Source organism: Centroberyx affinis, unplaced genomic scaffold, assembly GCF_046629955.1.
Source record: "Centroberyx affinis isolate AG114_WGS23_722 - 3 ecotype Tasmania unplaced genomic scaffold, CSIRO-AGI_Caff_v1 ptg000612l_1, whole genome shotgun sequence".
Lineage (NCBI taxonomy): Eukaryota > Metazoa > Chordata > Actinopteri > Beryciformes > Berycidae > Centroberyx > Centroberyx affinis.
In genome coordinates this window covers 230,819-257,274 of record NW_027279242.1, presented here as the reverse complement: position 1 = coordinate 257,274, position 26,456 = coordinate 230,819, and the positions used below count along the sequence as shown (strand labels likewise).

The window sequence follows — 26,456 nt, the reverse complement described above, 5'->3', positions numbered from 1 at the left end:
GCATGGGTTTTGAAAACAGCTGTTGTAAAACCCTTACTAAAGAAACCCAACATAGATGGTAATGCACTGACCAGCTATAGGCCGATATCCAACCTTCCATTCATTAGTAAGATACTTGAAAAGGTAGTTTCAGTGCAAATAAACTCCTTTCTTAAAGAAAATAATATCCTGGAAGAATTTCAATCAGGCTTTAGAACATACCACAGCACTGAATCTGCTCTTACTAAAATAATCAGCGACCTCAGACTAAATTCTGATGAAAATAAGGTCTCAGTTCTTGTCCTTTTAGACCTAAGTGCAGTGTTTGATACGATTGACGATGATATCTTAATCAATCGTCTTGAAAAGTTGGTTGGTCTTTCTGACTGTGTGTTAAACTGGTTCAAAACATACATCAAAGGGAGAAAGTTTTACGTCAGTCTTGGAGATCATGTGTCTGAGAAACATGACATCTGTTTTGGGGTTGCACAAGGGAGTTGCCTTGGTCCATTATTATTCTCACTATACATGCTGCCACTTGGTGACATCATTAGAGAGCACAATGTATGTTTCCATAGTTATGCGGATGGCACGCAACTGTACATCTCTGCTGGACCAAATGATGCTGCAGCTATAAACTCCATTACTACCTGTCTTTTGGCAATAAATAAATGGATGAGCAATAATCTTTTAAAGTCGGGGATGCAGCCTTTGTCAATTACGCCCCAAAGCTATGGAACACACTACCTATAGATATCAGGGAAGCCAGCTCGCTAAATATTTTTAAAAGAAAGCTAAAAACGTATCTCCTCACTTAAGTCTTTAACTAGCTATGACTTTCCTGATACAGGCCTTAGACTTTTTTTTGCACTTTGCTTCGCACTCATGCGCTGCTGCACTTCTTTTAAAATGTTGTATTTTACTTGATTTTATGCATTCTATGTACTCAATTTTTTTTACATTATTTTTGTTATTATTATTCAGTGGGTTTTATTTTCCATTTTATGTTATGCATTCCTCATTTTTATCTTATTTTTACTATTATTATCAAGTGGGTTTTATTCTCCATCTTATTTTACATTAATTATATCCCTGTTTTTATGCTCATTCTATGTCTTTTTTCATGTGAAGATGCATTGTATGTATTCTATTCTCATCTTTATCTTATTTTTATTATTATTATAAAGTTTTATGTGAAGCACTTGGTGCATTTAATTTCTTTGTTGTAAAGCACTTTGAGCTGCATTTCTTGTATGAAAGGTGTTATACAAATACATTTTATTATTATTATTATTATTGTTATTATTGAAATGTCACATATGTACATGCTTGAAACATTCCATGTAGCCTATGGCCAGACCTCAGCTTCGGCCGGGCACGGCTGAGAGTTTCAGCCGGCAGCATAGGTGATACATGAGGATGGGTCTGATGGTTTGGTCTCTGAGGCCATAGATGAGAGCGCTTAGACACCTGGGGAGGATGAAAACAAACACAAAGAGAACAGTCTGGATGCGCACAAATACTATTCTCTTTAATATTCTCATGAGAGCTAAGAGGAGTAAGGAGTGCATTGTTGAGGAGAGAGTCAGGCCCAGCTGTATCAGATGCAGCAGCACTGTGTTACGAGCCTTGCTGGCAGAGACTTTGTCTGTGGAGGCAGACCTGGCTGCTATGGTCACACCAATATAGGAGCAAATGATTACCACACCAGCTGATAGAAAGACAAAACAAGTATACGCTTTGTCATAATGATCAGACATTGGCACAAGAAACATGGCTACTTTGGAGCAAAAGTCATTCATCTGCAGGCTCTCCAGGTCTTCAAAGGGGAAAGTTAACATCATAAGAACTCTAATGAGGATGTTGAGAGAACTGAAGGCCCACACCACAGCGATGGACACGCCTGTGCTTCTGATGGTGATGATGACTGCGTGCCTCAGTGGGTAGCACACAGCTACATATCTCTCCAGTGACATCACCACCAGGGTGAGAGGGGAGATTTGAGTCATGAGATTGTTGAGCATTATGAGAATACCACACACAGGAAATGTCATTGTTATTCTACAAGCAGCCAGTATGTAAAGTAACTGGCTCAGTGCCAGCTGAAGGGTGTCTGCGAAAAGGAGATTATACAGCAGAATGTAACGGGAGGTTTCACGAAACACCGGCTTACTCCTCAGGGTGTACAGCATGACCCCATTAATGTAGAGGAAAATGCAGCATGGCAACGTAGTCAGAGTGGAAAACAACGCTCTCTCCAGTGACCCTTGATACTGCGCTCCAAAAGTGATGTTGGTCTGAGATTGATTTGACATGTTGGAGAAGCAGAAAAGACACAAAAAAATATTAAACTATTAATGTAACTGGAGCACAAAGCACAAAGAATCCTCTCCAGTGTGCATTTCCAAAACAGTCAAGATTCCATCATCTTTCGAGAGGTGACACCTATTGAATTCACATGTAGAATACAAAATCATCCATCGATTTTCCCAGTGCAGACAGTTAGCAGGTTCGAAGCCACGCTCTGGAGGGTTTGCCTGAGCTCCCATCCTGTATATGAGCTTTGTCCTCACACCTCCTTCACGTGACACCATCATGTGTCAGCATGATCACCACTTCAGAAATGGGTGATGTAATGTCTCTACTACCATCTCTCCAATTTCTACGTTTATGATGTTATCAGTTCTTCCCTGGTGGGCATGAGAATGGAACAGCAACTTCCCAACTTTGAGGAACTTTTAAGAACGTGATATCTTTTTTTCTTTACTAATAGTTCTTTGAGAGTTTCACAATTAGACTATACCTGGGCTGTCACATCACTTCCTCCTGCTTGTGAAGGTGTCTGTTTGACAGCTCTGCTCTGCTCACTGATTTTAGTTCTTCTAGCTTTATTGGACTTCCTTTTTTCACATATCTTATCACATTGGTCTTTTATGCATCCTATCTGTCTTAACAAACTTCTACTACTGTGATTGCATCCTCTGAAGACAAAGTGTGATTGAAGGCCATATGCCTATCTCTAATATCAGAGGCCAGAGGTCAGAGGCGCCGTAGTCGTGAGTAGCAGCCGGTCACAGCAGCTCCCACTTTTTCTCTTCTCTTTCTATTTTTTCTATATTTTTGCTACTTTTTTGCACTTCCTTTGAATAACTTCTGCACTACTCAACTTTTACAATATTTTACAACATTCTAGCTCTATGCTTAGTGCTAGTACGTGATTTACCTGTAACGTTTTAGCTGGCCAGCAGACGGGACAGACAATGCCTATACACGGGAGGAGCTCCTTGCATTTCAGGCTAAAGCAGCCACTCCGCCGGCAGAAATAACAGCGGAGCTAAGGAGACATCGATCGGGAACGAGACCCGGTGTGAGGGTGAGGAATAAGATGGAGGGGAACAGGAGATTCAAACCTTGCCTTCCTTGGTCATGGGGAACATGAGATCGTGAGAATGTGATAGGCCAACAACACGGACGAAGTCTCAGCCCTGGCGAGCAGCCATCCCGAGTACTGGGAGAGCGTGTGTTGTGTTTCATGGAGACATGGCTGAATGGGAATATAGAATTAGCTGGCTTCGCGCTCGTGTGAGCAGACAGGGAGAAACAAAGCGGTAAGAAGAAAGGAGGAACCCAGGACACATAACTGTGAAAGCACTCATCTGTACTCCAGATATCGAGCTTTTGGCTGTTGGTCTGAGGCCATACTATCTGCCCCGGGAGTTTTTGCATGCCATTATCGTTGTTTACACCCCACCGTCGGCAGTGGGGCCACATGCTAGTGATGTCATCCATTCTTCTGGCACGCAATTTCAGACACCCCAGTGCCTTCATGACAATGGAGATTTCAACCATGTCCCACTCTCCAGATCCCTGACTAACTTTACACAGTATAACTTGATAAACAAGGGAGAACAAGACCTTGGACCTGATATATGTTAATGTGAAGGAGGCATACAGCAACAGTCAGGTCCAGCCGTGGAGGGGAATCAGAAACATGCAAATGAGCTAAACCTGTTCAACAACCCCCCTTCCCTCCCCCAGCCCATTCATCACATCCAGCCAGATGAGATGGCAGCTCTCCAAGCTGCAAATAAACAAAGCTAAGGTTCCAAACAACATCAACCCCAGTGTGCTCAAGGTGTGTGCTGGGCAGCAGACACCTTGGAGTGTGCAGGAGTGTTTCAGCACCTCTGAGGCTGAAGAAGGTGCCCCAGCTGTGGAAGACCTCTTGCATTGTCCTGGCGCCAAAGAATGGCTGTCCCAGTGCTCTCAATGACTACAGGCCAGTTGCTTTGGCCTCGCTCGTCATGAAGACCTTTCAGAGATTGGTTATGCAGCATCCCTTGGTGGGAGGATCCCTGGACCTCCTGCAGTTCGCATACCAGGCCCACATTGGAGTGGAGGATACCATCATCTACCTGCTCCACAGGGCTTATTCACACCTTCAGAGACCAGTGGGCACTGTAAGAGTCATGTTCTTTGACTTTTCCAGTGCCTTCAATACCATCCGGCCCCTCCTGCTGGCGGAGAAGTTCTCTAAGAAGCAGGTAGACTAGGACCTTGTGGCCTGGATCACGGACTACCTCACCATAATCATGCCTGTATTGTGGTCAGTCCTGTCACTACATCGCTTTCTGTCCGCTAAAAGTCACGCTCACCAGTAGACCTGGTGGTGAGTGCAACTCCCCTCTGTAAATCTCCAGCTCTCCACAGCTTGTTGCATGCCACCCAGCAGTGGGAAAAGCACGGTGGCTCAATGGCTAGTATTGTCACCTCACAGCAAGAAGGTTGTGGGTTTGACCCAGTCCTTTCTGTGTGGAGTTTGCATGTTCTCCCCATGTTGCTCCGGGTGCTCCGGTTTCCTCCCACAGTTCAAAGACATGCAGGTCAGGTGGATTGAAGACTCTAAAACTGCCCATAGGCAATGGGTATATGATGTATGTAATCTAGTAAAATGATGCATATGACATAGTATATGATGTATATGAAGTATGTAACCTACATGACATAGTATAGGATGTATATGATGTGTATATGTAGTATGTATATGACTCTGTGTATATATGAATCACTCTCTGGCTGAGCAACTGCAGCTGTCTACATCCCTGCTGCCGGTGCCACTGGAAGCCAACCCTCTCAATGGGCAGCTGCTGGGTAACACGTGTCACCGCTACTGTGGGTCTCCTGATTTCTGGCAACCATCGAGAGGAGATTTCCCTGCATTTGATGGACTTACCTCAGGTGCCTATTGTGTTGGGGCACCCCTGGCTGTTGAAACACAATCCCCAGATTAACTGGGTTACCAACACTATTATAAAATGGAGTCCATTCTGTCACTCCTACTGTTTACTCTCAGCCAAGTGTTCTCTATCTCCATTGTCTGCTTCTCAGGAGGAGTTCCCTGACCTATCCGCTGTGCCTCCAGAGTACCTTGACCTCAAGCCGGTCTTCGTCAATGACGTTCTGAGGGACTCGATTAACCGGTTTGTCTTCTTCCACTGCAATGATATCGTCATCTTCTCCAAGCCGGTCCAGGAACACACTCAGCATGTTCGACGGGTTCTGCAACGCCTCATGGAGAACCAGCTTTTTGTGAAGGCAGAGAAATGTGAGTTTCATCGCCCCTTCTGCTGTTTCCTTTCTGGGGTTCATCATTGCATCGGACAGTATTCAGATGGACAGTGCCAAGGTCAAGGTGGTGCTGGAGTCGCCGCAACCCTCCAGCTGCAAGGAACTGCAACACTTCCTGGGGTTCGCTAACTTCGCAACTACAGCTTCTCGGCTGCTCTTCTCACCTCTACCTCTGTGTCCTTCATCTGGCCCCCTGCGGCAGACAAGGTTTCCCAGACCCTGAAACAACCATTCACGACTGCACCCGTCCTGGTCCTTCCTGATCCCTCTCTCCAGTTCATCGTGGAGGTCGACACATTTGATGTGGACGTGGGAGCGATACTCTCTCAGCGGTTCCCCAAGGACAACAAGTTGCATCCCTGTGCTTACTATTCAAATTGTCTCGCCCCTGCAGAATGCAACTATGATATCGACAATCTGGAACTCTCTGGAACTCCTCCAGACACTGGCTTGAGGGGGCGGAGCAACCATTCTTGGTGTGGACAGATCACAAAAACCTGGAGTACATCTGTACCGCCAAGCGCCAACTCCCATCAAGCTAGATGGGCCCTGTTTTTCTCCAGATTCAACTGCACTCTGTCCTACCGTCCGGGGTCCAAGAATAGCAAGCCAGATGCCCTCTCTCACCAGTTCTCCACCTCAGAGTCCACCCCTGAACCTGGTAACATACTGCCAGCCCAATGTCTCGTCACTGCTGCTTTGTGGGACAGTGAAACTGTGATCCGGACTGCCCAGCAGCAACATCCTGATACAGGTAGTGGTCTGTCCAATTGTGTCTTTATCCCTGACTCTATCCATTCTCAGGTCCTGCAATGGGGACACTCTTCTTGGCTGACCTGTCATCCGGGGCTCACCATACTCTCACCTTCCTTCTCCAGCAATTCTGGTGGCCCACCATGAAGGAGGATGTCTGGAGCTTCGTCACCACCTGTACTACCTGTTCCCAGAACAAGTCCTACAACCAACCACCAGCTAGCTTGTTACAACCACTGTCAACTCCCACAAGACCCTGGTCCCATATTGCCCTTGATTTTGTCACTGGTCTTCCTCCTTCTGACGGTAACAACATCATTCTCACCATAGTGGATAGATTTTCTAAATCAGTTCCTTCTGCTAAAGAGACCACTCAGCTACTGACCACTCAGAACTGTGTTCAAGCTACATGGGTAAGTTCTGTAAGTTATTCGGTGCTTCTGTTAGTCTCTCGTCTGGTTTTCATTCTCAGTCCAACGGTCAGACAGAGCGGGCAAACTAGGACCTGGAGACCACCCTGCGCTGCCTTGTTGCACAGAACCTCTCTGCCTGGAGTCAGCACCTCGCCTGGGTGGAGTACGCACACAGCTCTCTGCCTGTTTCCTCTATCTCTCCATTTCCAGTGCTGCCTTGGGTATCAGCCTCCCTTGTTTCCGGCTCAGGAAGAGGAGGTCAACGTACCTTCAACCCAGGCATTTGTGCGACGCTGCCACATGACGTGGAGGAGGGCCCGCTCAGCTCTGCTGCCAGGAACAAGCACCAGCGGATCGTCGTGGGACCCCTGCTCCTCACTACTGCTTGGGGCAGGGAGTCTGGCTCTCCACCCATGATCTACCCTTGAGGGTAGAATCCCACGAGTTGGCTCCCCGGTTTGTCGGGCCATTCCCTATCTCCAAGGTCATAAGTCCCTCCGCTGTCTGCCTCCAGCTTCCACAATCCATGAAAAGGATTCATCCTTCATTCCATGTGTCACGAGTGAAACCAGTCCACAGGCGTCCACTCTGCCTGTTCGACCTCCTGCCTGCTTGTGTTACGAGACTGCCTGCTGATCAAACCTCTTTGGACTGTATTCCTGCCTCCATCTGTTTCTGCGTATGAGTCTTCTCAGATCCGTGACACACAGGCAGAGGGAAGCTTAGGCAGGGCGATGAAGTGAGTCGCCTTGGAGAAGCGATCTACCACCACCAGGATAGCAGTGTTTCCCTCAGATGGGAGCAGGCCAGTGATGAAGTCAACTGAGAGGTGAGACCAGGGTTGTGTGGGGTATCGGCAATGGGCCAAGCACCCTAGCGGGACGTTGGCATGAGGACTCCCAGCCCTTCCTGGCTGCTCGTCTTCAGCCCTGTGTTTTCCTCTGCTGACATTTGACACCGGTCGAGCGCAATTATGATGTGGGCAATTGTGAACTCCTGGCTGTGAAGGAGGCATTGGAGGCATGGCGTCACTGGTTGGAGGGGGCTGAGCATTCTTTTGTGGTATGGACGGACCACAAAAACCTCTCTTACATCTCGGAGGCCAAATGTCTCAACTCCCGCCAAGGGCAATTGGCCCTCTTCTTCACCAGGTTTAACTTCAACGTCTCCTACCAACCTGGCAGCAAGAATGTCAACGCTGACACGCTCTCCCCCCAGTTTGACATCTCCGAGGAGAATGTGGATCCTGAGCCCATCGATGCCTTCTTCCTGCATCGCCTCTGTGTCTTGGGGAGTGCAGCTGGATCCTGGTCCTGATGGTGCTCGTCCCAATCATCTCTATGTCCCAGCACCACTGCGCTCCTGTGTGCTCATGTGCCTCCCGGTTAATGGGTCATCCAGGGATACGGAGGACACTGGAATTTGTCAAGTGGCAGTTCTGGTGACCTTCCATGGCCCAGGATGTGCACGGACATGTCCCCACACCAACTAGCTGGTCTACTCTGCCCATTGCCGATGCCCCACCGCCCCTGGTCTCATGTGTCCATTGACTTTGTCATTGGCCTGCCCCCATCTGAGGGAAATACTGCTACCCTGGTGGTGGTAGATTGCTTCTCAATAGCCGCTCACTTCATCGCCCTGCCTAAGCGTTACCCCGTGACACTGTGGCTTTACGACTGCAGGACGTGTTTCGTCTCCATGGCTTCCCCCAGGATGTGGTTTCTGACAGGGGTCCCCAGTTAATGTCCCGTTTTTGTTGTTCTGCTCCCTCATTGGCGCCTGCGCCAGCCTCTCGTCAGGGTTCCATCCACAATCCAATAGTCAGGCCAAGAAGGTGAACCAGGAGCTGGAGACCACACTACGCTGCCTCGTTGAGTCTAACCCCACTACTTGGAGCTCCCAGCTGGTATGGGCTGAGATATCCCATAACCACCCCAGTCTTTCTCCACAGGTATGTCTCCTTTTGAGTGCCAGATGGGGTTTCAGCCACCTCTCTTCGTGGACTAGGAGCCGACACTGGGGTTATTTTTACTGTCATCCATCACGGCAGTTAGAGATAGGTAAGTTTACAGGTTTAGTTTTATTTTCTTTGAGTATTTTTGTTAGTTTAGGTAGGTATTCAACTTACCTGCCTGTTCCAGTGCATCCTGTGGTTCTAATAAACCTGTTGAACCGCTCCACTGCCTCTTGTCTGTTCTCTGCGCTTGGGTCCAATACTGAAAATCCTGTCAGAAACTTGGCAGCGAAGGCAGAATAGGACTGGGAGTCTGGAGGAATGGAATCCAGATAAGCCACTGCCCAGGCCAGGGGCTGGCCAATGAGGAGGTTCATGATTAACCCTATCTTAACAATAATAATAATAATAATAATAATAATAATAATACATTTTATTTGTATAGCGCTTTTCTAAATACTCAAAGACGCTTTACATAGTAAAGGAGATACAAAACACATAACAGATAATATCAATGAATAAGACAGAATAGAACATTTCAGATAGGGAGAAAGACAAGAAAGTTAAAAAGGCCAGGGGGCCGAAAGAAAGCTAGAGATTAAAAGCAGTTTTAAAAAGGTGTGTTTTAAGGGATTTTTTTAATGTGGAGAGTGAGGATGAGTCTCTGATGTCCTTTGGAAGAGAGTTTCCAGGTCCGGTACTTGGTCCTGATGGGGGTGGCCAGGAGGTTGCTGTCGGCAGACCCGGAGGCTGCGGGTGGGAGTGTGCCGGTGAAGGAGCTCAGTCAGATAGGGGGAGCCAGGTTGTGGAGAGCTTTAGGTGATGAGGAGGAGTTTGAAATGAATTTGCTGTGGAGCGGGGAGCCAGTGGAAGTTTTGCAGGACGGGGGTGATGTGGTCCCGGGTACAGGAGTGTCTGAGATGATGAGCTGCAGAGTTCTGGATGTGTTGAAGTTTTCTGAGGATGTGCCATAAAGGATGCTGTTGCAATAATCCAGTCTAGAGGTGATGAATGCATGAATCAGGCCGCGGCTGAGAAGGAGAGGGATGGACAGAGACAGGCGATGTTTTTGAGGTGAAAGTTTTGCTTGTTTGTCTCAGGACTAAAACGAAGACAGCTGGGCAGAAAAGGCTAGTTTACACTGTACCAGGAAGTGTTGCCAGGTCTCAGGGTTACCCGTATACTTCTCAGGGGAGGAATTTGGTCTCAGGAGCACGAATGGAGGAAGCAACAGAAGCACTGTCCTGGAGGTGGGCTGCAGGAACAGCAACGGCTGTAGTGAGAATAACAGCTGGAGGAATGGTGGTGGTCATTAGAGCGGAGACTGGTGGTGAGAGAAGAGTGCAGACCTGGTTCATGCGCGTAGTTCACTCTCAATCTTACAATCCTCCTTACCTTCACTTGTGAATAAGAGCTGAACACCTCCAATTGGGACAGTTGCTCCTCCCTCATCTGGATAGGACAGGCCACCTTTTTCTGGGAGAGATCCATGGCCTCAGGATCTGCTGATCTTCATCCCGACCACATCACACTCAGTGCACATCAGAGATGATGATGATCTGATGAAGCCAGAAGGACGACATCATCCACAAACAGCAGATGTGCCACCCTAATGTTACAGAACTGGACTCTCTCCAGACCTTGGTTGCACCTTGATATCCTGTCCATAAATATCATAAACAGCGGAGAGAACAAAGCCCACCTTGAAGGTGCTTGACTTAATGTGAAGAATGCGACCACAGCTCTCCACCTGTCTGCCAATCCAAGCGCACCAATCCCGAAGTCTACGCAACATTAAAGAGACGTGTCAGCCACTACAGCCCATCAATATCCAGAGCCTTCAGCATTTCAGGATGAATTACTCCCACTGAGGAGGTTTCTGACCTCTGCCAAGGACATGGACTCTGACCACCCAAAATCTTCCAGCTGTGCCTCCTGTTCAGAGGGTGTGTCTATTGCAACATGATCTCACACCGATTTACCTGCTGTGGACACGTATTCTGCAAAAATAAGTTTCTCTGCCACAAACTGAATTACATTCCCCTGCAACAAATTGAAATATGTTCCTCTGCCACAAATTTAAATACGTTCCTCTGCCACAAATTTAAATACATCCCAAAGATTGGTTAACGGTTAAGTTTAGGCAAGTGAAACAACTTTGGTTAAGTTTAGACAAGTAAAACAACATGGTTAAGGTTAGGGCAAAGGTTATGGTTAGGCAACTAAAACAACTTGGTTAAGGGAAGGGAAAGGGCTCGGTCATGGTTAAATAAGAAAAATGTTTGTTAAAAATTAAAACTTGATTTACGTGTGAAATGTCCTTTGAAAAGCTAGGAATAGAACACTGGTTGGCCACATCGAAGGCAAACGCATACGCCCGTCCACCATGCTACTTCAATGTGACACTACTTCGTTTTTATAGTCATGTCTCCTTCACGTAGCCATTTCGTGCTGGGAATACGTAACTTTAACACTTTATGTCTGACCAACACGTAATTTGCTTAACAAGTTGTGTTCATTTCACGTTTTTCTTCAAAGTGCTCCTTCCTCCTGCATGGTCGACCAAGTTTTTTTATTTTTTTTTATTTGTCATTTTCATTCTTAAATTGAATATTTCTCAATGCTGCACATGTCAAGTAAAGCTGAAATTGATCCAGTGCATGGTCAAACTCAGCAGTGACATGCAGCAGATGTCTGAACTCCAAATGTCTGTCTCTTATGTATTGCATTCATCTGAAAATGCAGCCCGTTTTTTTTTTTTCAAATTAATAACATCTTTTCTCATAATTCTGAGAAAAGATCTCATAATTCTGAAAGAATTGCAAAAGTTTAAACATGTAGAAATCGATTTAAACCAATTTATTTGTATTTAAAGACCCTATAGACAACTTTTTTGCTTTAACTTATCATTATGAAGTAAATGTTGATTGCACAGTGTAATGGCTATAGAATAATGACATAATAATAATGACAGCCAGAAACAAACAAATGATCCATTGTCCATTTGATAATCTAAACAGAGAACACGTTTCCTTGCAGTGGCCTTTCTAAAATGAGCAGTGGTGAAAGTTACTATATTGTGTTATGATCAAAGAGTTGATAAGCAGACAGATGGTTTGTTCTGTTGCACTGAGCTAGGCTCTAATGGAAAGCGATCCGGTTGTCTTTGCGACAGGGGCGCAAACAACAATACCACTTGGAAACGTTAAGGGGGGACAACGGAGGGAAAGTTGAAAAGTTGTCTGTATCCACTTTAATTGTCACAACCAATAACTAAGAATAAGCCTGAATAGGCCCACACCAGTATCACGTAAGTTTTGTTTCGCTAGCCCAGACTGATCTCACACAAAAACGTCAAATGAACACGACTTGTTAACAGTAAATTGCTGGTGGAATGTTAACTTTACATTTTCCCAGCAGGATGCGGTTACGTGAAGGAGACACAGCCCACAGTGTCGCTAAACCACCGTTTAAATTTGCAACACAACACTACATTAGATCAATCAGACCCTGACAGTGACAGTTCAGTCATCTTTCCTCTGTAGGCTAGACTTGGGAACAGCTTAAAGCTGCGCTCTGGCTCATACAGGGTTACATGTTCTGAGATGTAGCTAGGAGCATCTCAGAACATTTGTAAAACTGACAGACACTTAATTTAATAATTTGTTAATAATGTGGTCCCTTTGGTTAGACGTGGTCAAGTGGTTTTTGGAATGTTACTCAAGGTTTTAAACTTGGATTGAAAACGATGCCTACATTTTTAGATGCTGCCTTGGTGGTATTTGTTAAAGAACCAAAAGATAGCTGAATTTGTCTTGAATTCAGGGCCAATAACAAGATTGTCAGATTTAGTAATGCAAGAAATCCTCAAAAAAATACTACTACTACTATAAATACTATAATTGTACTCATAACTGTAAAAAGGTAACAATGTGGTGTTTTCAGAGTATGCACAATAGACGCTACAGTGTAGAGTGCAAATTGTATTCAGTTCTAAGCATCCAGTCCTAACTTATCTCTTGCCTCCAATTGTTTTGAGCAGCCTCAGAATTTTGTGGTGTGCCACTTTGTTCATCCTTTACCTTAAAGGGGACACTTCACAGATGTAGAAAATCATGGCTGGTCCATAGACTGTAAAAAAGATGGACGTAGTGAGTGTGACGTCACCCATAGGTTTCTGAAGGGCCGTTTTTTAGCCAAAAGTTGGGGTTCACGAGCGCCACCATGTTGACATTTTTTGGAGACGGAGCAGCCAGAGCGAAGCCGGGGGTTTCCCTCGGCGCCGCCTGCTATTGGTCCATGATCGGCGACCTGCGTGATCACTGGACAGGCGACCTGTCAATCACTTGGAAAACTACCCCGTTTTATAACCGTTATATCCTGTTATCTCGCCATACGGACACATATTAGAAGAAGTGAAATTAGCTACTGAGACCATAATCTTTTGTTGAAATAAATTATTGACTTTATATTTTGAGTGAGTTGAGCTGTGGTCCCATCGGCATGAATGGAGTTGGGTGGGATTTAGAGTCTTTTTGGAGCTGACCCTAGCAGATGTTAGAGGAATTGCAGCATTCAACCACTTCCTTATTGGCTTCAAAATTCACCTGTGGTTTTGGCCACTTGGGCTGGTCTTTGTTCTACCAAGGTTGGGGTATCTCAAAACTTTCAGTTCCTGTATAACTAGTTATTATTATCTGAAACTCGTGTTCTGAATATTTTTCACCACAAATTCAGTGACATCAGTAGTCTTTATAATTCAGAGATGAGGTGTCGTACAAATGAACATATCTGAATCTCCTAAGCTCGTTTCTCTTCGATCTGCTCCATTTTGTCTTCACTATTGGTGGACATCAACTCATACACATAGGAGGAAATACGAAGCGACCCAAGCTCCCAATCACAGTTCTTGAGGTCTTGCGTCGCCCTATGTGCAGTTAAGAGGTGCACTAAAGCCACTGCAGTTGCTCATTGTCTATGGAGTAGAGGTCTATGGTCAGTTCTCCAGTTTTTAGCTTTAGGAAAGAATTTTCCATGTTCACAAGTATTGAATGAACTGTCCTGGGGCACAAGAATAACATCTGTGAATTCTCAAAAAGGGTGGCATTCCCCTTTTAATAAGCATGTGGGGACATAACTTTTTTTACTCATTATGTCCATTATGTCTTAAATTTTTAATTGAGTGGGCCAGCTTTTTGTTCTGTTTTTTAAATGATTCACAGAAGGAAATATAGAGCTCATAACATCTAGCTGTTACAAATAGCTGCAACTACAGAAGGCATCAAGGTTTGCAAACTATATCGAGTGGATGGAGTAGCACACCCAATTGTGCATTTCTATCACACGTTTGCAGATCTGGCCTTCCTAACTATTTGTTGCCTGTAATGTTGGTGATCTGGGAATTGAAGCATATTTTACTGTGTCATTAAGTAAAAATGTAATATGTGAGGACCATATATAATGCAGGAATATACAATAGCACATTTACAATAGTAAGCTATATATACTGTATATACAATAGTTATTTTATTGACCGAATTTAATTGAAATGCAGTAGCCCATTTGCTCACCCTCCACATTCCCTGAAATTGAAACAAATGACGTTTTCTTCCAAGTTGATGTATCCATCAATTGACTCTTACATTATATATAGCATGAAATTAAAACAATTTTCCATACTCTTCAAATGAGTAGCTAACTTATGTCCTTGGTTGACAAAATTAAAACACTTTTATAGGCTGGTTATAGTCTGTAAACTACAGATGAGTTTATCAGTGCTTTGGAAATTGAGTTCTCATTCAGTCAGTAAAACTGTATGTGCTTGCTTATTAAAGCATGCCTGATAATTGAATGGGTTTTGAAATGTCACATATGTACATGCTTGAAACATTCCATGTAGCCTATGGCCAGACCTCAGCTTCGGATGGGCACGACTGAGAGTTTCAGCTGGCAGCATAGGTGATACATGAGGATGGGTCTGATGGTTTGGTCTCTGAGGCCATAGATGAGAGCGCTTAGACACCTGGGGAGGATGAAAACAAACACAAAGAGAACAGTCTGGATGCGCACAATTACTATTCTCTTTAATATTCTCACGAGAGCTAAGAGGAGTAAGGAGTGCATTGTTGAGGAGAGAGTCAGGCCCAGCTGTATCAGATGCAGCAGCACTGTGTTACGAGCCTTGCTGGCAGAGACTTTGTCTGTGGAGGCAGACCTGGCTGCTACGGTCACACCAATATAGGAGCAAATTATTGCCACACCAGCTGATAGAAAGACAAAACAAATATAGGCTCTGTCATAATAATCAGACATTGGCACGAGAAACAGAGCTACTTTAGTGCAAAAGTCATTCATCTGCAGGCTCTCCAGGTCTTCAAAGGGGAAAGTTAACATCATAAGAACTCGAATGAGGATGTTGAGAGAACTGAAGGCCCACACCACAGCGATGGACACGCCTGTGCTTCTGATGGTGATGATGGCTGCGTGCCTCAGTGGGTAGCACACAGCTACATATCTCTCCAGTGACATCACCACCAGGGTGAGAGGGGAGATTTCATTTGTAAGATTGGTGAGCATAGTGAGAATACCACACACAGGAAATGTCATTGTTATTCTACAAGCAGCCAGTATGTAAAGTAACTGGCTCAGTGCCAGCTGAAGGGTGTCTGCGAAAAGGAGATTATACAGCAGAATGTAACGGGAGGTTTCACGAAACGCCGGCTTACTCCTCAGGGTGTACAGCATGACCCCATTAATGTAGAGGAAAAAGCAGCATGGCAACGTAGTCAGAGTGGAAAACAACGCTCTCTCCAATGACCCTTGATACTGTGCTCCAAAAGTGATGTTGGTCTGAGATTGATTTGACATGTTGGAGAAGCAGAAAAGACGCAAAAAAATATTAAACTATTGATGTAATTGGAGCACAAAGCACAAAGAATCCTCTCCAGTGTGTATTTCCAAAACAGTCAAGATCCATCATCTTTCGAGAGGTGACACCTATTGAATTCACATGTAGAATACAAAATCATCCATTGATTTTCCCAGTGCAGACAGTTAGTAGGTTTGAGGTTGGGCTGATGAAGGTCAGAGCTGGTCTGGAGGGTTTGCCTGAGCTCCCATCCTGTATATGAGCTTTGTCCTCACGCCTCCTTCACGTGACACCATTATGTGTCAGCATGATCACCACTTTAGAAATGGGTGATGTAATGTCTCTACTACCATCTCTCCAATTTCTACGTTTATGATGTTATCAGTTCTTCCCTGGTGGGCATGGGAATGGAACAGCAACTTCCCAACTTTGAGCAACTTTTAAGAATGCGATATCTTTTTTTCTTTACTCATAGTTCTTTGAGAGTTTCACAATTAGACTATACCTGGGCTGTCACATCACTTCCTCCTGCTTGTGAAGGTGTCTGTTTGACAGCTCTGCTGTGCTCGCTGATTTTAGGCTAGCTTCGCTACCTTTCATTGGACTTTGTATTTTCCTAGGGGTGTAACACGTCACAGATTTCAACCAATGCACCAATCTAAATGTTTAAGATACGGGTACATCAATTCAAACAGCTTGTATCGGTCAAAAGTTGAGAGCAAATCACAAATTAATACGGGCGTTTCTGTATCGGTAAAGCCCTATACGATGCGTATCTCAGAAAATATTATTGTAGCAGGCTACTGAATTAATTTCGTTTTGCACGGTGTGTTTCTCTCCCTTTCTTGGCTTGTTTTTCCCTGCCCACTGCCTGTCAGTCTGTGAGGAGGGAGGCGGCTCCTCCCGTCCCTCACTCAAGCAGAGAGAAACTTTTTCCCTCATTGTTGTCAAACAGAGAATGTGAAATATCAGAATGTCAAACGACAGAGAAAAACAAATATATAGTATGCACCACCAAACGTCTAAAACCTCAAGTGTGCCCACTTTGGATTTTATAAGCTGCAATTGCTTTGTTAAAATTAATGCAGACATATAATTTAGTAGATGTGTGGTGGATATTTCACAGTGAGGGATTACACTTTTTATTCAAACAGACATCAAACTTATTCAAGGATAGATTATTTTTTGTAGATCAAGATTTAACTCAAAATATGCTGGAATGTACAATACATCCAATATTAGTTGCTGATCATAGCCCAATTCAAATCATTTTCAGTTTACCATCACCATCCATTAGATCCAAACAATGGAGAGTCAATAACTCTCTATTTGACGATGAAAAAATCTGAGAACAAATATCAGAATATATAAAGAATTTCATAGCCTTAAACAGGGATTCTGTGTCTAATTTCTCAACCGTTTGGGAAGCTTTAAAATGCTCCCTTAGAGTGGAAATTATTAAAATTGCTAGTCATCACAAGAAAAAACAAAATGAAGAACTTGAAGTATTATCCAGTGAAATTCATACAAACCAAAGAACTCTTTCTAGGCATTTTGAAGATGAACAATGGAATAAATTATGCTTATTGAAAATTAGATATGATTATATAATTAGGGGAAGAGTTCAATACGAGTTAAATAAAGCAAGGATAATCTTTTATGAAGGTAGGGAAAAATCAGGGAAGCTCCTGGCAGCAAGATTAAAACAGCAAATGACGCAAAACAATATAACTGGGAACAAATTAATAAGGAGATCAACCTTTGCATCTTTCTATGGGAATCTTTATAATTCCAATAATACATACACTACATTGCAATTAGAAGATTTTTTAGTAGACACTAAATTACCAGCTATCTCAGATCGGTAAAAGGCTGAATTAGATAAACCAATAACAGTGAGTTAAATAAAGTGCCATTCTTTCCTTTTCTAAAAACAAATCTCCAGGTCCAGATGGCTATAGTGCCAAATTTTACCAATGTTTTGCCCAGTTATTGCCCCAATACTGTTGGAAACATATCAGACATAATTTGTTAGTCGGTCTTTCTCTCCCCAATTTAATCAATCACAAATGACATTAATTCATAAAAAAGACAAAGACCCTCTTTTATGCAGTAATTATCAACCAATTTCCTTAGCCAACCTTGATAATGAAATTATTGCCAAAGTCTTAGCATCAAGGCTAGCACAAGTCCTTAATAAGGTGATCCACATATACCAAACAGGTTTTATGAAAAAACATAATTCATCTGACAATATCAGGAAATTATTTAACATTATTAAATGGGCAAAGAATATCAACCCATCTGCAGCTACTGTATATGTACATTAGATACCGAAAAGGCATTCGATAGGGTCAAATGGCACTATCTAACATACTCAATGAATATGGTATTGGCAATAGATACGCATGTTATACTGTCATCCCCAAACAACTGTCAAAACGAATGGTTTGGTTTCCAAGTCCTTTACACTTCATCGTGGAACAAGGATGCCCTCTTTCTCCTTTATTATTCAACTTAGCAATAGAACCCTTAGAACAGAAAATACGATCAACAACTAAAATAAAGGGTGTGGCAATTGGAGATTATACATATTAATTATCGCTCTATGCAGATGATATTATTCTTTATTTAACAGATGTTGCATCATCCCTTGCTTGTTTGAGTAGTACTTTAACATCTTTTAGCACATTCTCAGGATAAGGTAAATTGGACCAAGTCAGAGCTTATGCCTTTAAATGATTCCTGTAACAGCCAGTGTTTAAAGAATACTAAAATAAAATGGAAGCAAACAGAAGTTACTTATTTAGGATTAAAAATAACACCCAATTCCATTCAAACTAGAGATATCAATCTCAAACAAATTATGAATAAGAGTGACCTCACAAGATGATCATGCCTACCAATCTGACATGGGGACGAATAAATGCTATTAAGATGACAATCTGCCAAAAATATATCCTGAGAATGTTGTCCTTATTTATTCCTAAGAATTGGTTTGACCATCTTCATAAAACAATAACCAAATTTATCTGGAGTGGAAAAAAGGCAAGGTGTTCCTATGCTAGACTATCAAGGTCAACACTGAGGGGTGCTGGTCTTTTATCATTATTTTCTAGCCTTTGGGTGTTTACAAGCTCAGAATTTTCTTAATCAAGCAACACCTGAGAAAGATTGGATTCAAACAGAAAATACTGTAATGGAAAGCTTGAAAATGGGGCCAAACAGTTTATATTTCACATCAACAAATGCAAAGGAAGTTGCTAATAGTCCAATTGAAACATTGTTTCAAATAATTAAAACAAGTCAGAAAATCTATTAGCCCGATGACATCAGGACGGCAACCATTATGGAACAACCCAAATATATCAATTAATAAGAAAACCCTGAATTGGACTAGCTGGAAAGCAAAAGGTATTACAACAATTCAAGATCTTCTTAAAAATAACAGATTTGTATCCTTCTCAGAACTAGTTACAGAGAAGGGTGTGGCTAGATCTTCTAAACTAGGATGCAGTCGGGGGCCGACAGCAAGGGTATATCCCCGAAATTCCCCGATCCTCGAAGGCCCCATTAAGGCAAATGTAATTAAATAACCATTCAATAATCACACAGTGAGACTCCAGGGTTAATCTTACCAATTATATTGGTTGTATGTCCCAACTATTTTTATTTCGCCAAATAGTAAAGAAAAATCCTTCTGGGCTAATCTAAAGTTAATTATATTATTATTACTCCTAAACACTCCAAAATGAATGGATATAATCCTCTAGGGATGGTCTCCCCAATAATAAAGGGTGTGTACCTTAACTATTTTTTTAACACTCAATAATATATTCAACTAATTAAATATAGCCGCTAACGGCGATGGCTGGGTTCATGCCAGTACAGCAGCCAGAGCTGAAACGTGGAAGTTTGCATTAAGATTACTGTCAGTTTTGTCATATTAGGCTGTTGAGCCATCAGGCCCCAAGCTATCAAGTTCTGATACTGAACAATGTAATAGCAAGTTAAAAGGTGTCAATATCCAACTTCATATTGGATTTACTGTGTTTAGCTGTACACTCAAAATGCTGCTGTTGGGCAAAATCTGGTTGGATCTGTAGGGAAATGGGTGTGCATGTTCCACATAAAGGTTGGAACATGACTGCCAAGTTTCATAGCGATTGGTGAAATTCTGTTTGAGTTCTAAGCAAAATGTCATAGGCCATGCCCACTTTCACTAATGATGACCAAACTTTAGATTTTGACAAGGACATGGTCCTAGAGCATGTGTACTTAATTTCATGCAATTTCACCTATTGGATTAGGAGATACAGTTTTCTGGCCTTTGTGGCCAATATTTGAATGGCTTTGCACACATGTTCATTCATTATATGTGAACATGTTGTCCAGGTTTCATGATGATTGGACCATCTATCACAAAGTTATAACAATTTAGCATATAGGCCACGCCTCCTTCACAACTTTGAGAGTTAATATCTTCAAAACTACAGTAGATAGCAACAATCTATGATCAAAATTTACCACCAATTTTGGTGGTAATTGGTCAAACGGTGTAGGAGGAGATGTTAAAAATGTGTTTTTCAAATTCAAAATATCTCAAAGATTTTCCAGACGAACCTTGAGGGTCCTTATGGCAAATTTGTAGAGTATGGTCAGCTGGACATGTGTACCAAGTTTCATGTAAATCGGATAAACGGTGTGGGAGATACACCCCTTTAAACTTTTTATTTTTGACTTTTAATTATAGCGCCACCAGCAGGTCGACGGGGGTCATATTTCTTGTAGGTCTAATTGAAACCATAGTAGAGTTTGCGCATTTGTGTTACAAGTTTGCAGATCAGGTCTTCCTAACTATTGGTTGCCTGTAATGTTGGTGATCTGGGAATTGAAGCTTATTCTACTGTTGCACCAATTTTAAGTATGTGAGGACCATATATAAATAAACAAGACTAGACTAGACCATATATAATTCAGGAATGTACAATAGCACATTTACAATAATAATAATAATAATAACCTTTATTTGTATAGCACCTTTCATACACAACATGCAGCTCAAAGTGCTTTACATCAATAGAGGGCAGATAAAAAGATAAAATTCATATAAAAGAACAAGCACAACGCATTGCATTAAGAAGTTTTGTACTTCTAACAAACCAGCAGTAGAAGACCTGAGGCTCTTGATGGGATATAGAACAGCAGGGATTCTGTAATGTAGGCCGGTCCTAAGCCATTAAGAGCTTAGTATACAAGTAAAAGAACTTTAAAATAAATTCTAAAGGACACTGGGAGCCAGTGCAATGTAGCTAAAAACAGAGTGATATGCTCTCGCTTCCTTGTTTTTGTTAAAAGTCTAGCTGCAGAGTTCTGGATAAGCTGAAGCCTCTCAACAGACTTTTTAGGATGGCCGGTAAAAAGGGCGTTGCAGTAGTCCAGTCTACTTGTAACAAACGCGTGAGTTAGCTTTTCAGCATCTTTCTGGGTTTGGAAGGGCCGCACCTTGACAATATTTCTAAGATGAAAGAATGCTGTTCTGGTCACCTTGTTTATATGGGAATTAAAACTTCAGATCAGAATTTAAGATAACACCCAGGCTTGTTACTTCCGATTTGATCCAGGGATTCAGGTTCCCAAGTCTTGTGGAGTAGCTGTCACTTCTCCAATAGTAAGCCGCATTATGTTATTTTATTGATATATATATATATATATATATATACTGTATATATATATATACACACACATATATATATATATATATATGTATATCTATGATCATGCATATCATTAAGTGCAGCAAACCCAGCTTGAATTTAACTGAAATGCAGTAGCCCATTAGCTCTGCCTCTACATTCCCTGAAACTGAAACAAATAAAGAGTTTTCTTCCAAATTGATGTATCCATCTAGTGAGGAGAAGTGACAGCTACTCTGACAAAATTATACATAGCATGAAATTAAATCAAATTTCCATACTCTCCAAATTAGTAGCTAAGTTATGTCCTTGGTGGACAAAATTAGAACAGTTTTATAGGCTGGTTATAGTCTGGATTTCAGGAATATTGACTACAGATGAGTTTATCATTGTTTTGGAAATGTATTTCTCATTCAGTCAGTAAAACTGGATGTGCTTGCTTATTAAGGCCTGCCTGATAATTGCATGGGTTTTGAAAACAGCTGTTGTAAAACCCTTACTAAAGAAACCCAACATAGATGGTAATGCACTGACCAGCTATAGGCCTATAACCTTCCATTCATTAGTAAGATACTTGAAAAGGTAGTTTCAGTGCAAATAAACTCCTTTCTTAAAGAAAATAATATCCTGGAAAAATTTCAATCAGGCTTTAGAACATACCACAGCACTGAATCTGCTCTTACTAAAATAATCAGCGACCTCAGACTAAATTCTGATGAAAATAAGGTCTCAGTTCTTGTCCTCTTAGACCTAAGTGCAGTGTTTGATACGATTGACGATGATATCTTAATCAATCGTCTTGAAAAGTTGGTTGGTCTTTCTGACTGTGTGTTAAACTGGTTCAAAACATACATCAAAGGGAGAAAGTTTTACGTCAGTCTTGGAGATCATGTGTCTGAGAAACATGACATCTGTTTTGGGGTTGCACAAGGGAGTTGCCTTGGTCCATTATTATTCTCACTATACATGCTGCCACTTGGTGACATCATTAGAGAGCACAATGTATGTTTCCATAGTTATGCGGATGACACGCAACTGTACATCTCTGCTGGACCAAATGATGCTGCAGCTATAAACTCCATTACTACCTGTCTTTTGGCAATAAATAAATGGATGAGCAATAATTTTTTAAAGTCGGGGATGCAGCCTTTGTCAATTACGCGCCAAAGCTATGGAACACACTACCTATAGATATCAGGGAAGCCAGCTCGCTAAATATTTTTAAAAGAAAGCTAAAAACGTATCTCCTCACTTAAGTCTTTAACTAGCTATGACTTTCCTGATACAGGCCTTAGACTTTTTTTTGCACTTTGCTTCGCACTCATGCGCTGCTGCACTTCTTTTAAAATGTTGTATTTTACTTGATTTTATGCATTCTATGTACTCTATTTTTTTTACATTATTTTTATTATTATTATTCAGTGGGTTTTATTTTCCATTTTATGTTATGCATTCCTCATTTTTATCTTATTTTTACTATTATTATCAAGTGGGTTTTATTCTCCATCTTATTTTACATTAATTATATCCCTGTTTTTATGCTCATTCTATGTCTTTTTTCATGTGATGATGCATTGTATGTATTCTATTCTCATCTTTATCTTATTTTTATTATTATTATAAAGTTTTATGTGAAGCACTTGGTGCATTTAATATCTTTGTTGTAAAGCACTTTGAGCTGCATTTCTTGTATGAAAGGTGTTATACAAATACATTTTATTATTATTATTATTATTGTTATTATTGAAATGTCACATATGTACATGCTTGAAACATTCCATGTAGCCTATGGCCAGACCTCAGCTTCGGCCGGGCACGACTGAGAGTTTCAGCCGGCAGCATAGGTGATACATGAGGATGGGTCTGATGGTTTGGTCTCTGAGGCCATAGATGAGAGCGCTTAGACACCTGGGGAGGATGAAAACAAACACAAAGAGAACAGTCTGGATGCGCACAAATACTATTCTCTTTAATATTCTCACAAGAGCTAAGAGGAGTAAGGAGTGCATTGTTGAGGAGAGAGTCAGGCCCAGCTGTATCAGATGCAGCAGCACTGTGTTACGAGCCTTGCTGGCAGAGACTTTGTCTGTGGAGGCAGACCTGGCTGCTATGGTCACACCAATATAGGAGCAAATGATTACCACACCAGCTGATAGAAAGACAAAACAAGTATACGCTTTGTCATAATGATCAGACATTGGCACAAGAAACATGGCTACTTTGGAGCAAAAGTCATTCATCTGCAGGCTCTCCAGGTCTTCAAAGGGGAAAGTTAACATCATAAGAACTCGAATGAGGATGTCGAGAGAACTGAAGGCCCACACCACAGCGATGGACATGCCTGTGCTTCTGATGGTGATGATGACTGCGTGCCTCAGTGGGTAGCACACAGCTACATATCTCTCCAGTGACATCACCACCAGGGTGAGAGGGGAGATTTGAGTCATGAGATTGTTGAGCATTATGAGAATACCACACACAGGAAATGTCATTGTTATTCTACAAGCAGCCAGTATGTAAAGTAACTGGCTCAGTGCCAGCTGAAGGGTGTCTGCAAAAAGGAGATTATACAGCAGAATGTAACGGGAGGTTTCACGAAACGCCGGCTTACTCCTCAGGGTGTACAGCATGACCCCATTAATGTAGAGGAAAAAGCAGCATGGCAACGTAGTCAGAGTGGAAAACAACGCTCTCTCCAATGACCCTTGATACTGTGCTCCAAAAGTGATGTTGGTCTGAGATTGATTTGACATGTTGGAGAAGCAGAAAAGACACAAAAAAATATTAAACTATTGATGTAATTGGAGCACAAAGCACAAAGAATCCTCTCCAGTGTGTATTTCCAAAACAGTCAAGATCCATCATCTTTGTAGAATACAAAATCATCCATTGATTTTCCCAGTGCAGACAGTTAGTAGGTTTGAGGTTGAGCTGATGAAGGGCAGAGCTGGTCTGGAGGGTTTGCCTGAGCTCCCATCCTGTATATGAGCTTTGTCCTCACGCCTCCTTCACGTGACACCATCATGTGTCAGCATGATCACCACATTAGAAATGGGTGATGTAATGTCTCTACCAACATGTCTCCAATTTATATGTTAATGATGTTATCATCTCTTCCATGGTGAGCATGGGAATTGATCAGCAACTTCCAACTTTGAGGAACTTTTAGGAATGTGGTATCTCTTTTTTGGCTGGAGCTCAACAGCGGGGCCAGCCCTATAAACGCAAATGTCTGTCACTCACTGACTGACTGAGTGATGAAGTTACACCATTGGGCGGCCGTGGCATGTGGCACATCATAGAATCACAGAGCCAGACATGTAAGTTTCGTTTTCTCCGCCATCTTGTTTCTCTGCTGAGATCGGGAGCCCGTTTCTCCCACACAGTAAGCAGGCTGACCAATATCATGCATGTAAGCTGAAGCTAACTGAAGCTAACTGAAGCTAAAGTAGAATCTATACAATTATATCTTGTATCAGCTCAGTCCAGCTGACAGCCCTCTGTTCTGTCGGTGGAGAGACACAGACAAGCATGGAGGTTTTGGCGCGCCGAGGGCTTACTGCCAACGCTTCCTGGAATTTCCCATATAGCCGAGATTTCAGCGGGGGCCCCGACGTCAATGCGTCACCAGGTGTCCGGCAAAAGGCGTTTTCGGCACCGATGGGTACCAGAGCGACTGGGGCTTGGATCGAGAGGATCAATGCGGGCCGTGGGCGCGGTGGAGAGGACAGTGGCGGAGAGAGGAGACAGGATGCGCTGGAATGGAGATCAGTATGGATGTATGGACTATTATTCTGTATAATAACAGTCTACAGCGGAGTTAGTTACACCATTGGTCGGCCGTGGTACGTGGCATACCCATAGATGGTCCAGCCATATACTCGGTTTTGACCTAGTCTTGTTCTTTACTCAAAGCCATGCAGCTTTCAGAGACACCTAATAAAAAGCAGCTAGATTTTTGTTACCATGAGAAATGGAATACTAATTTCTGCCTTAATACAAATAAAATGTCTGTCTTTGCTACATCAACCGGTTACAAAAACAGGTTAAGCTCATTTGCACATTCCTGGTTCCCCACCATGGCTGGACCTGATTGTTTGTAGCCAGTAATCATTTTCCTTCCACACTCTCTTAGCATTGTTCTGCTGGAGTTTTCCTTCCAATCTCTCCCTGTAGCTGTTCCTAGCCTCCCTCAGTTCCGTCTTCAGCTCCCTCTGGACAGACTTGACTTCCTCCCTGTCTCCAGCCATGAAAGCCCTCTTCTTCCTGTTGAGGAGAGCTTTAATGTCCTTTGTAATCCTCGGCTGGTTGTTTGGAAAGCAGCGCACCCTCTTGGAGGAAATGACGCTGCTCTCATAGAAGCGGCTGTAGTCTGTGATGCAATGGGAGAGACCCTCGATGGCCTCCCTATAGTCCTCCTGGAGCAGCTCCCAGTGCGTGGTCTGGAAACAGTCCTGGAAGGCCTCCTCAGCTTCCTCAGACCACACCAACACAGTCCTGGTGGTGGCGGACAGCTGCCTGACAAAAGGCTTGTATGTCGGTACAAGGTGTATCAGGTTGTGACCTGATCTTCCAAGAGGGGGGAGGGCAGTGGAGCTGTATGCTTCCTTCACATTAGCATACAGCAGGTCCAAGGTCTTGTTCTCCCTTGTTTTGCAGGTCACATACTGTGTAAAGATGGTCAGGATTCTGGAGAGTGGGACATGGTTGACATCTCTATTAACTGTCATGAAGGCACTGGTGTGATTTGTCTGTAATCCCGCAACTGTAGAGTGGATGATGTCACTTGCCTCCGCCACCACTGCTGACAGTGGGATGTAAACAACAACAACGAAAACTCCCGGGCCAAGTAATATGACCTCAGACCCACAGCCAACAGCTCGATATCGGGAGTACGTGTCTTCACGGTAATGTGTCCTGGGTTACACCACCTGGAGTTAAAAAAGATGGCTAGACCTCCTCCTTTCTTCTTACCGCTTTGTTTCTCCCTGTCTGCCCGCACAGTGTGAAGCTGGCTAGTTCGACCGAACTGTCCAGAACAGAATATTCCCATTCAGCCATGTCTCCGGGTAGCACAACACACTGCTCTCCCGGTACTGATGTTGACTGCTCACCAGGGCTGAGAGTCCGTCCGTCTTCTTGGCCAGCGATCTCACGTTCCCCAT

General features: G+C 42.9%; 3 protein-coding genes across 3 annotated transcripts; all 3 read right to left on the bottom strand.

Moving 5' to 3' along the window:
- Positions 1 to 1,340: 1,340 nt before the first annotated feature.
- Positions 1,341 to 2,294, bottom strand: LOC139643457 (odorant receptor 131-2-like). Its single transcript, XM_071518603.1, has one exon. The coding sequence runs from the start codon at positions 2,292 to 2,294 to the stop codon at positions 1,341 to 1,343; it is 954 nt and encodes a 317-aa protein (XP_071374704.1).
- Positions 2,295 to 14,640: 12,346 nt separating this feature from the next.
- Positions 14,641 to 15,594, bottom strand: LOC139643455 (odorant receptor 131-2-like). The gene has a single exon (XM_071518602.1). The coding sequence runs from the start codon at positions 15,592 to 15,594 to the stop codon at positions 14,641 to 14,643; it is 954 nt and encodes a 317-aa protein (XP_071374703.1).
- A 7,496-nt stretch (positions 15,595 to 23,090) lies between these two features.
- On the bottom strand, positions 23,091 to 26,456 carry LOC139643454 (odorant receptor 131-2-like). Its single transcript, XM_071518601.1, has 2 exons — positions 26,436 to 26,456; positions 23,091 to 24,026 (listed from the first exon to the last, which is right to left on the bottom strand). The coding sequence occupies exons 1-2, from the start codon at positions 26,454 to 26,456 to the stop codon at positions 23,091 to 23,093; spliced, it is 957 nt and encodes a 318-aa protein (XP_071374702.1).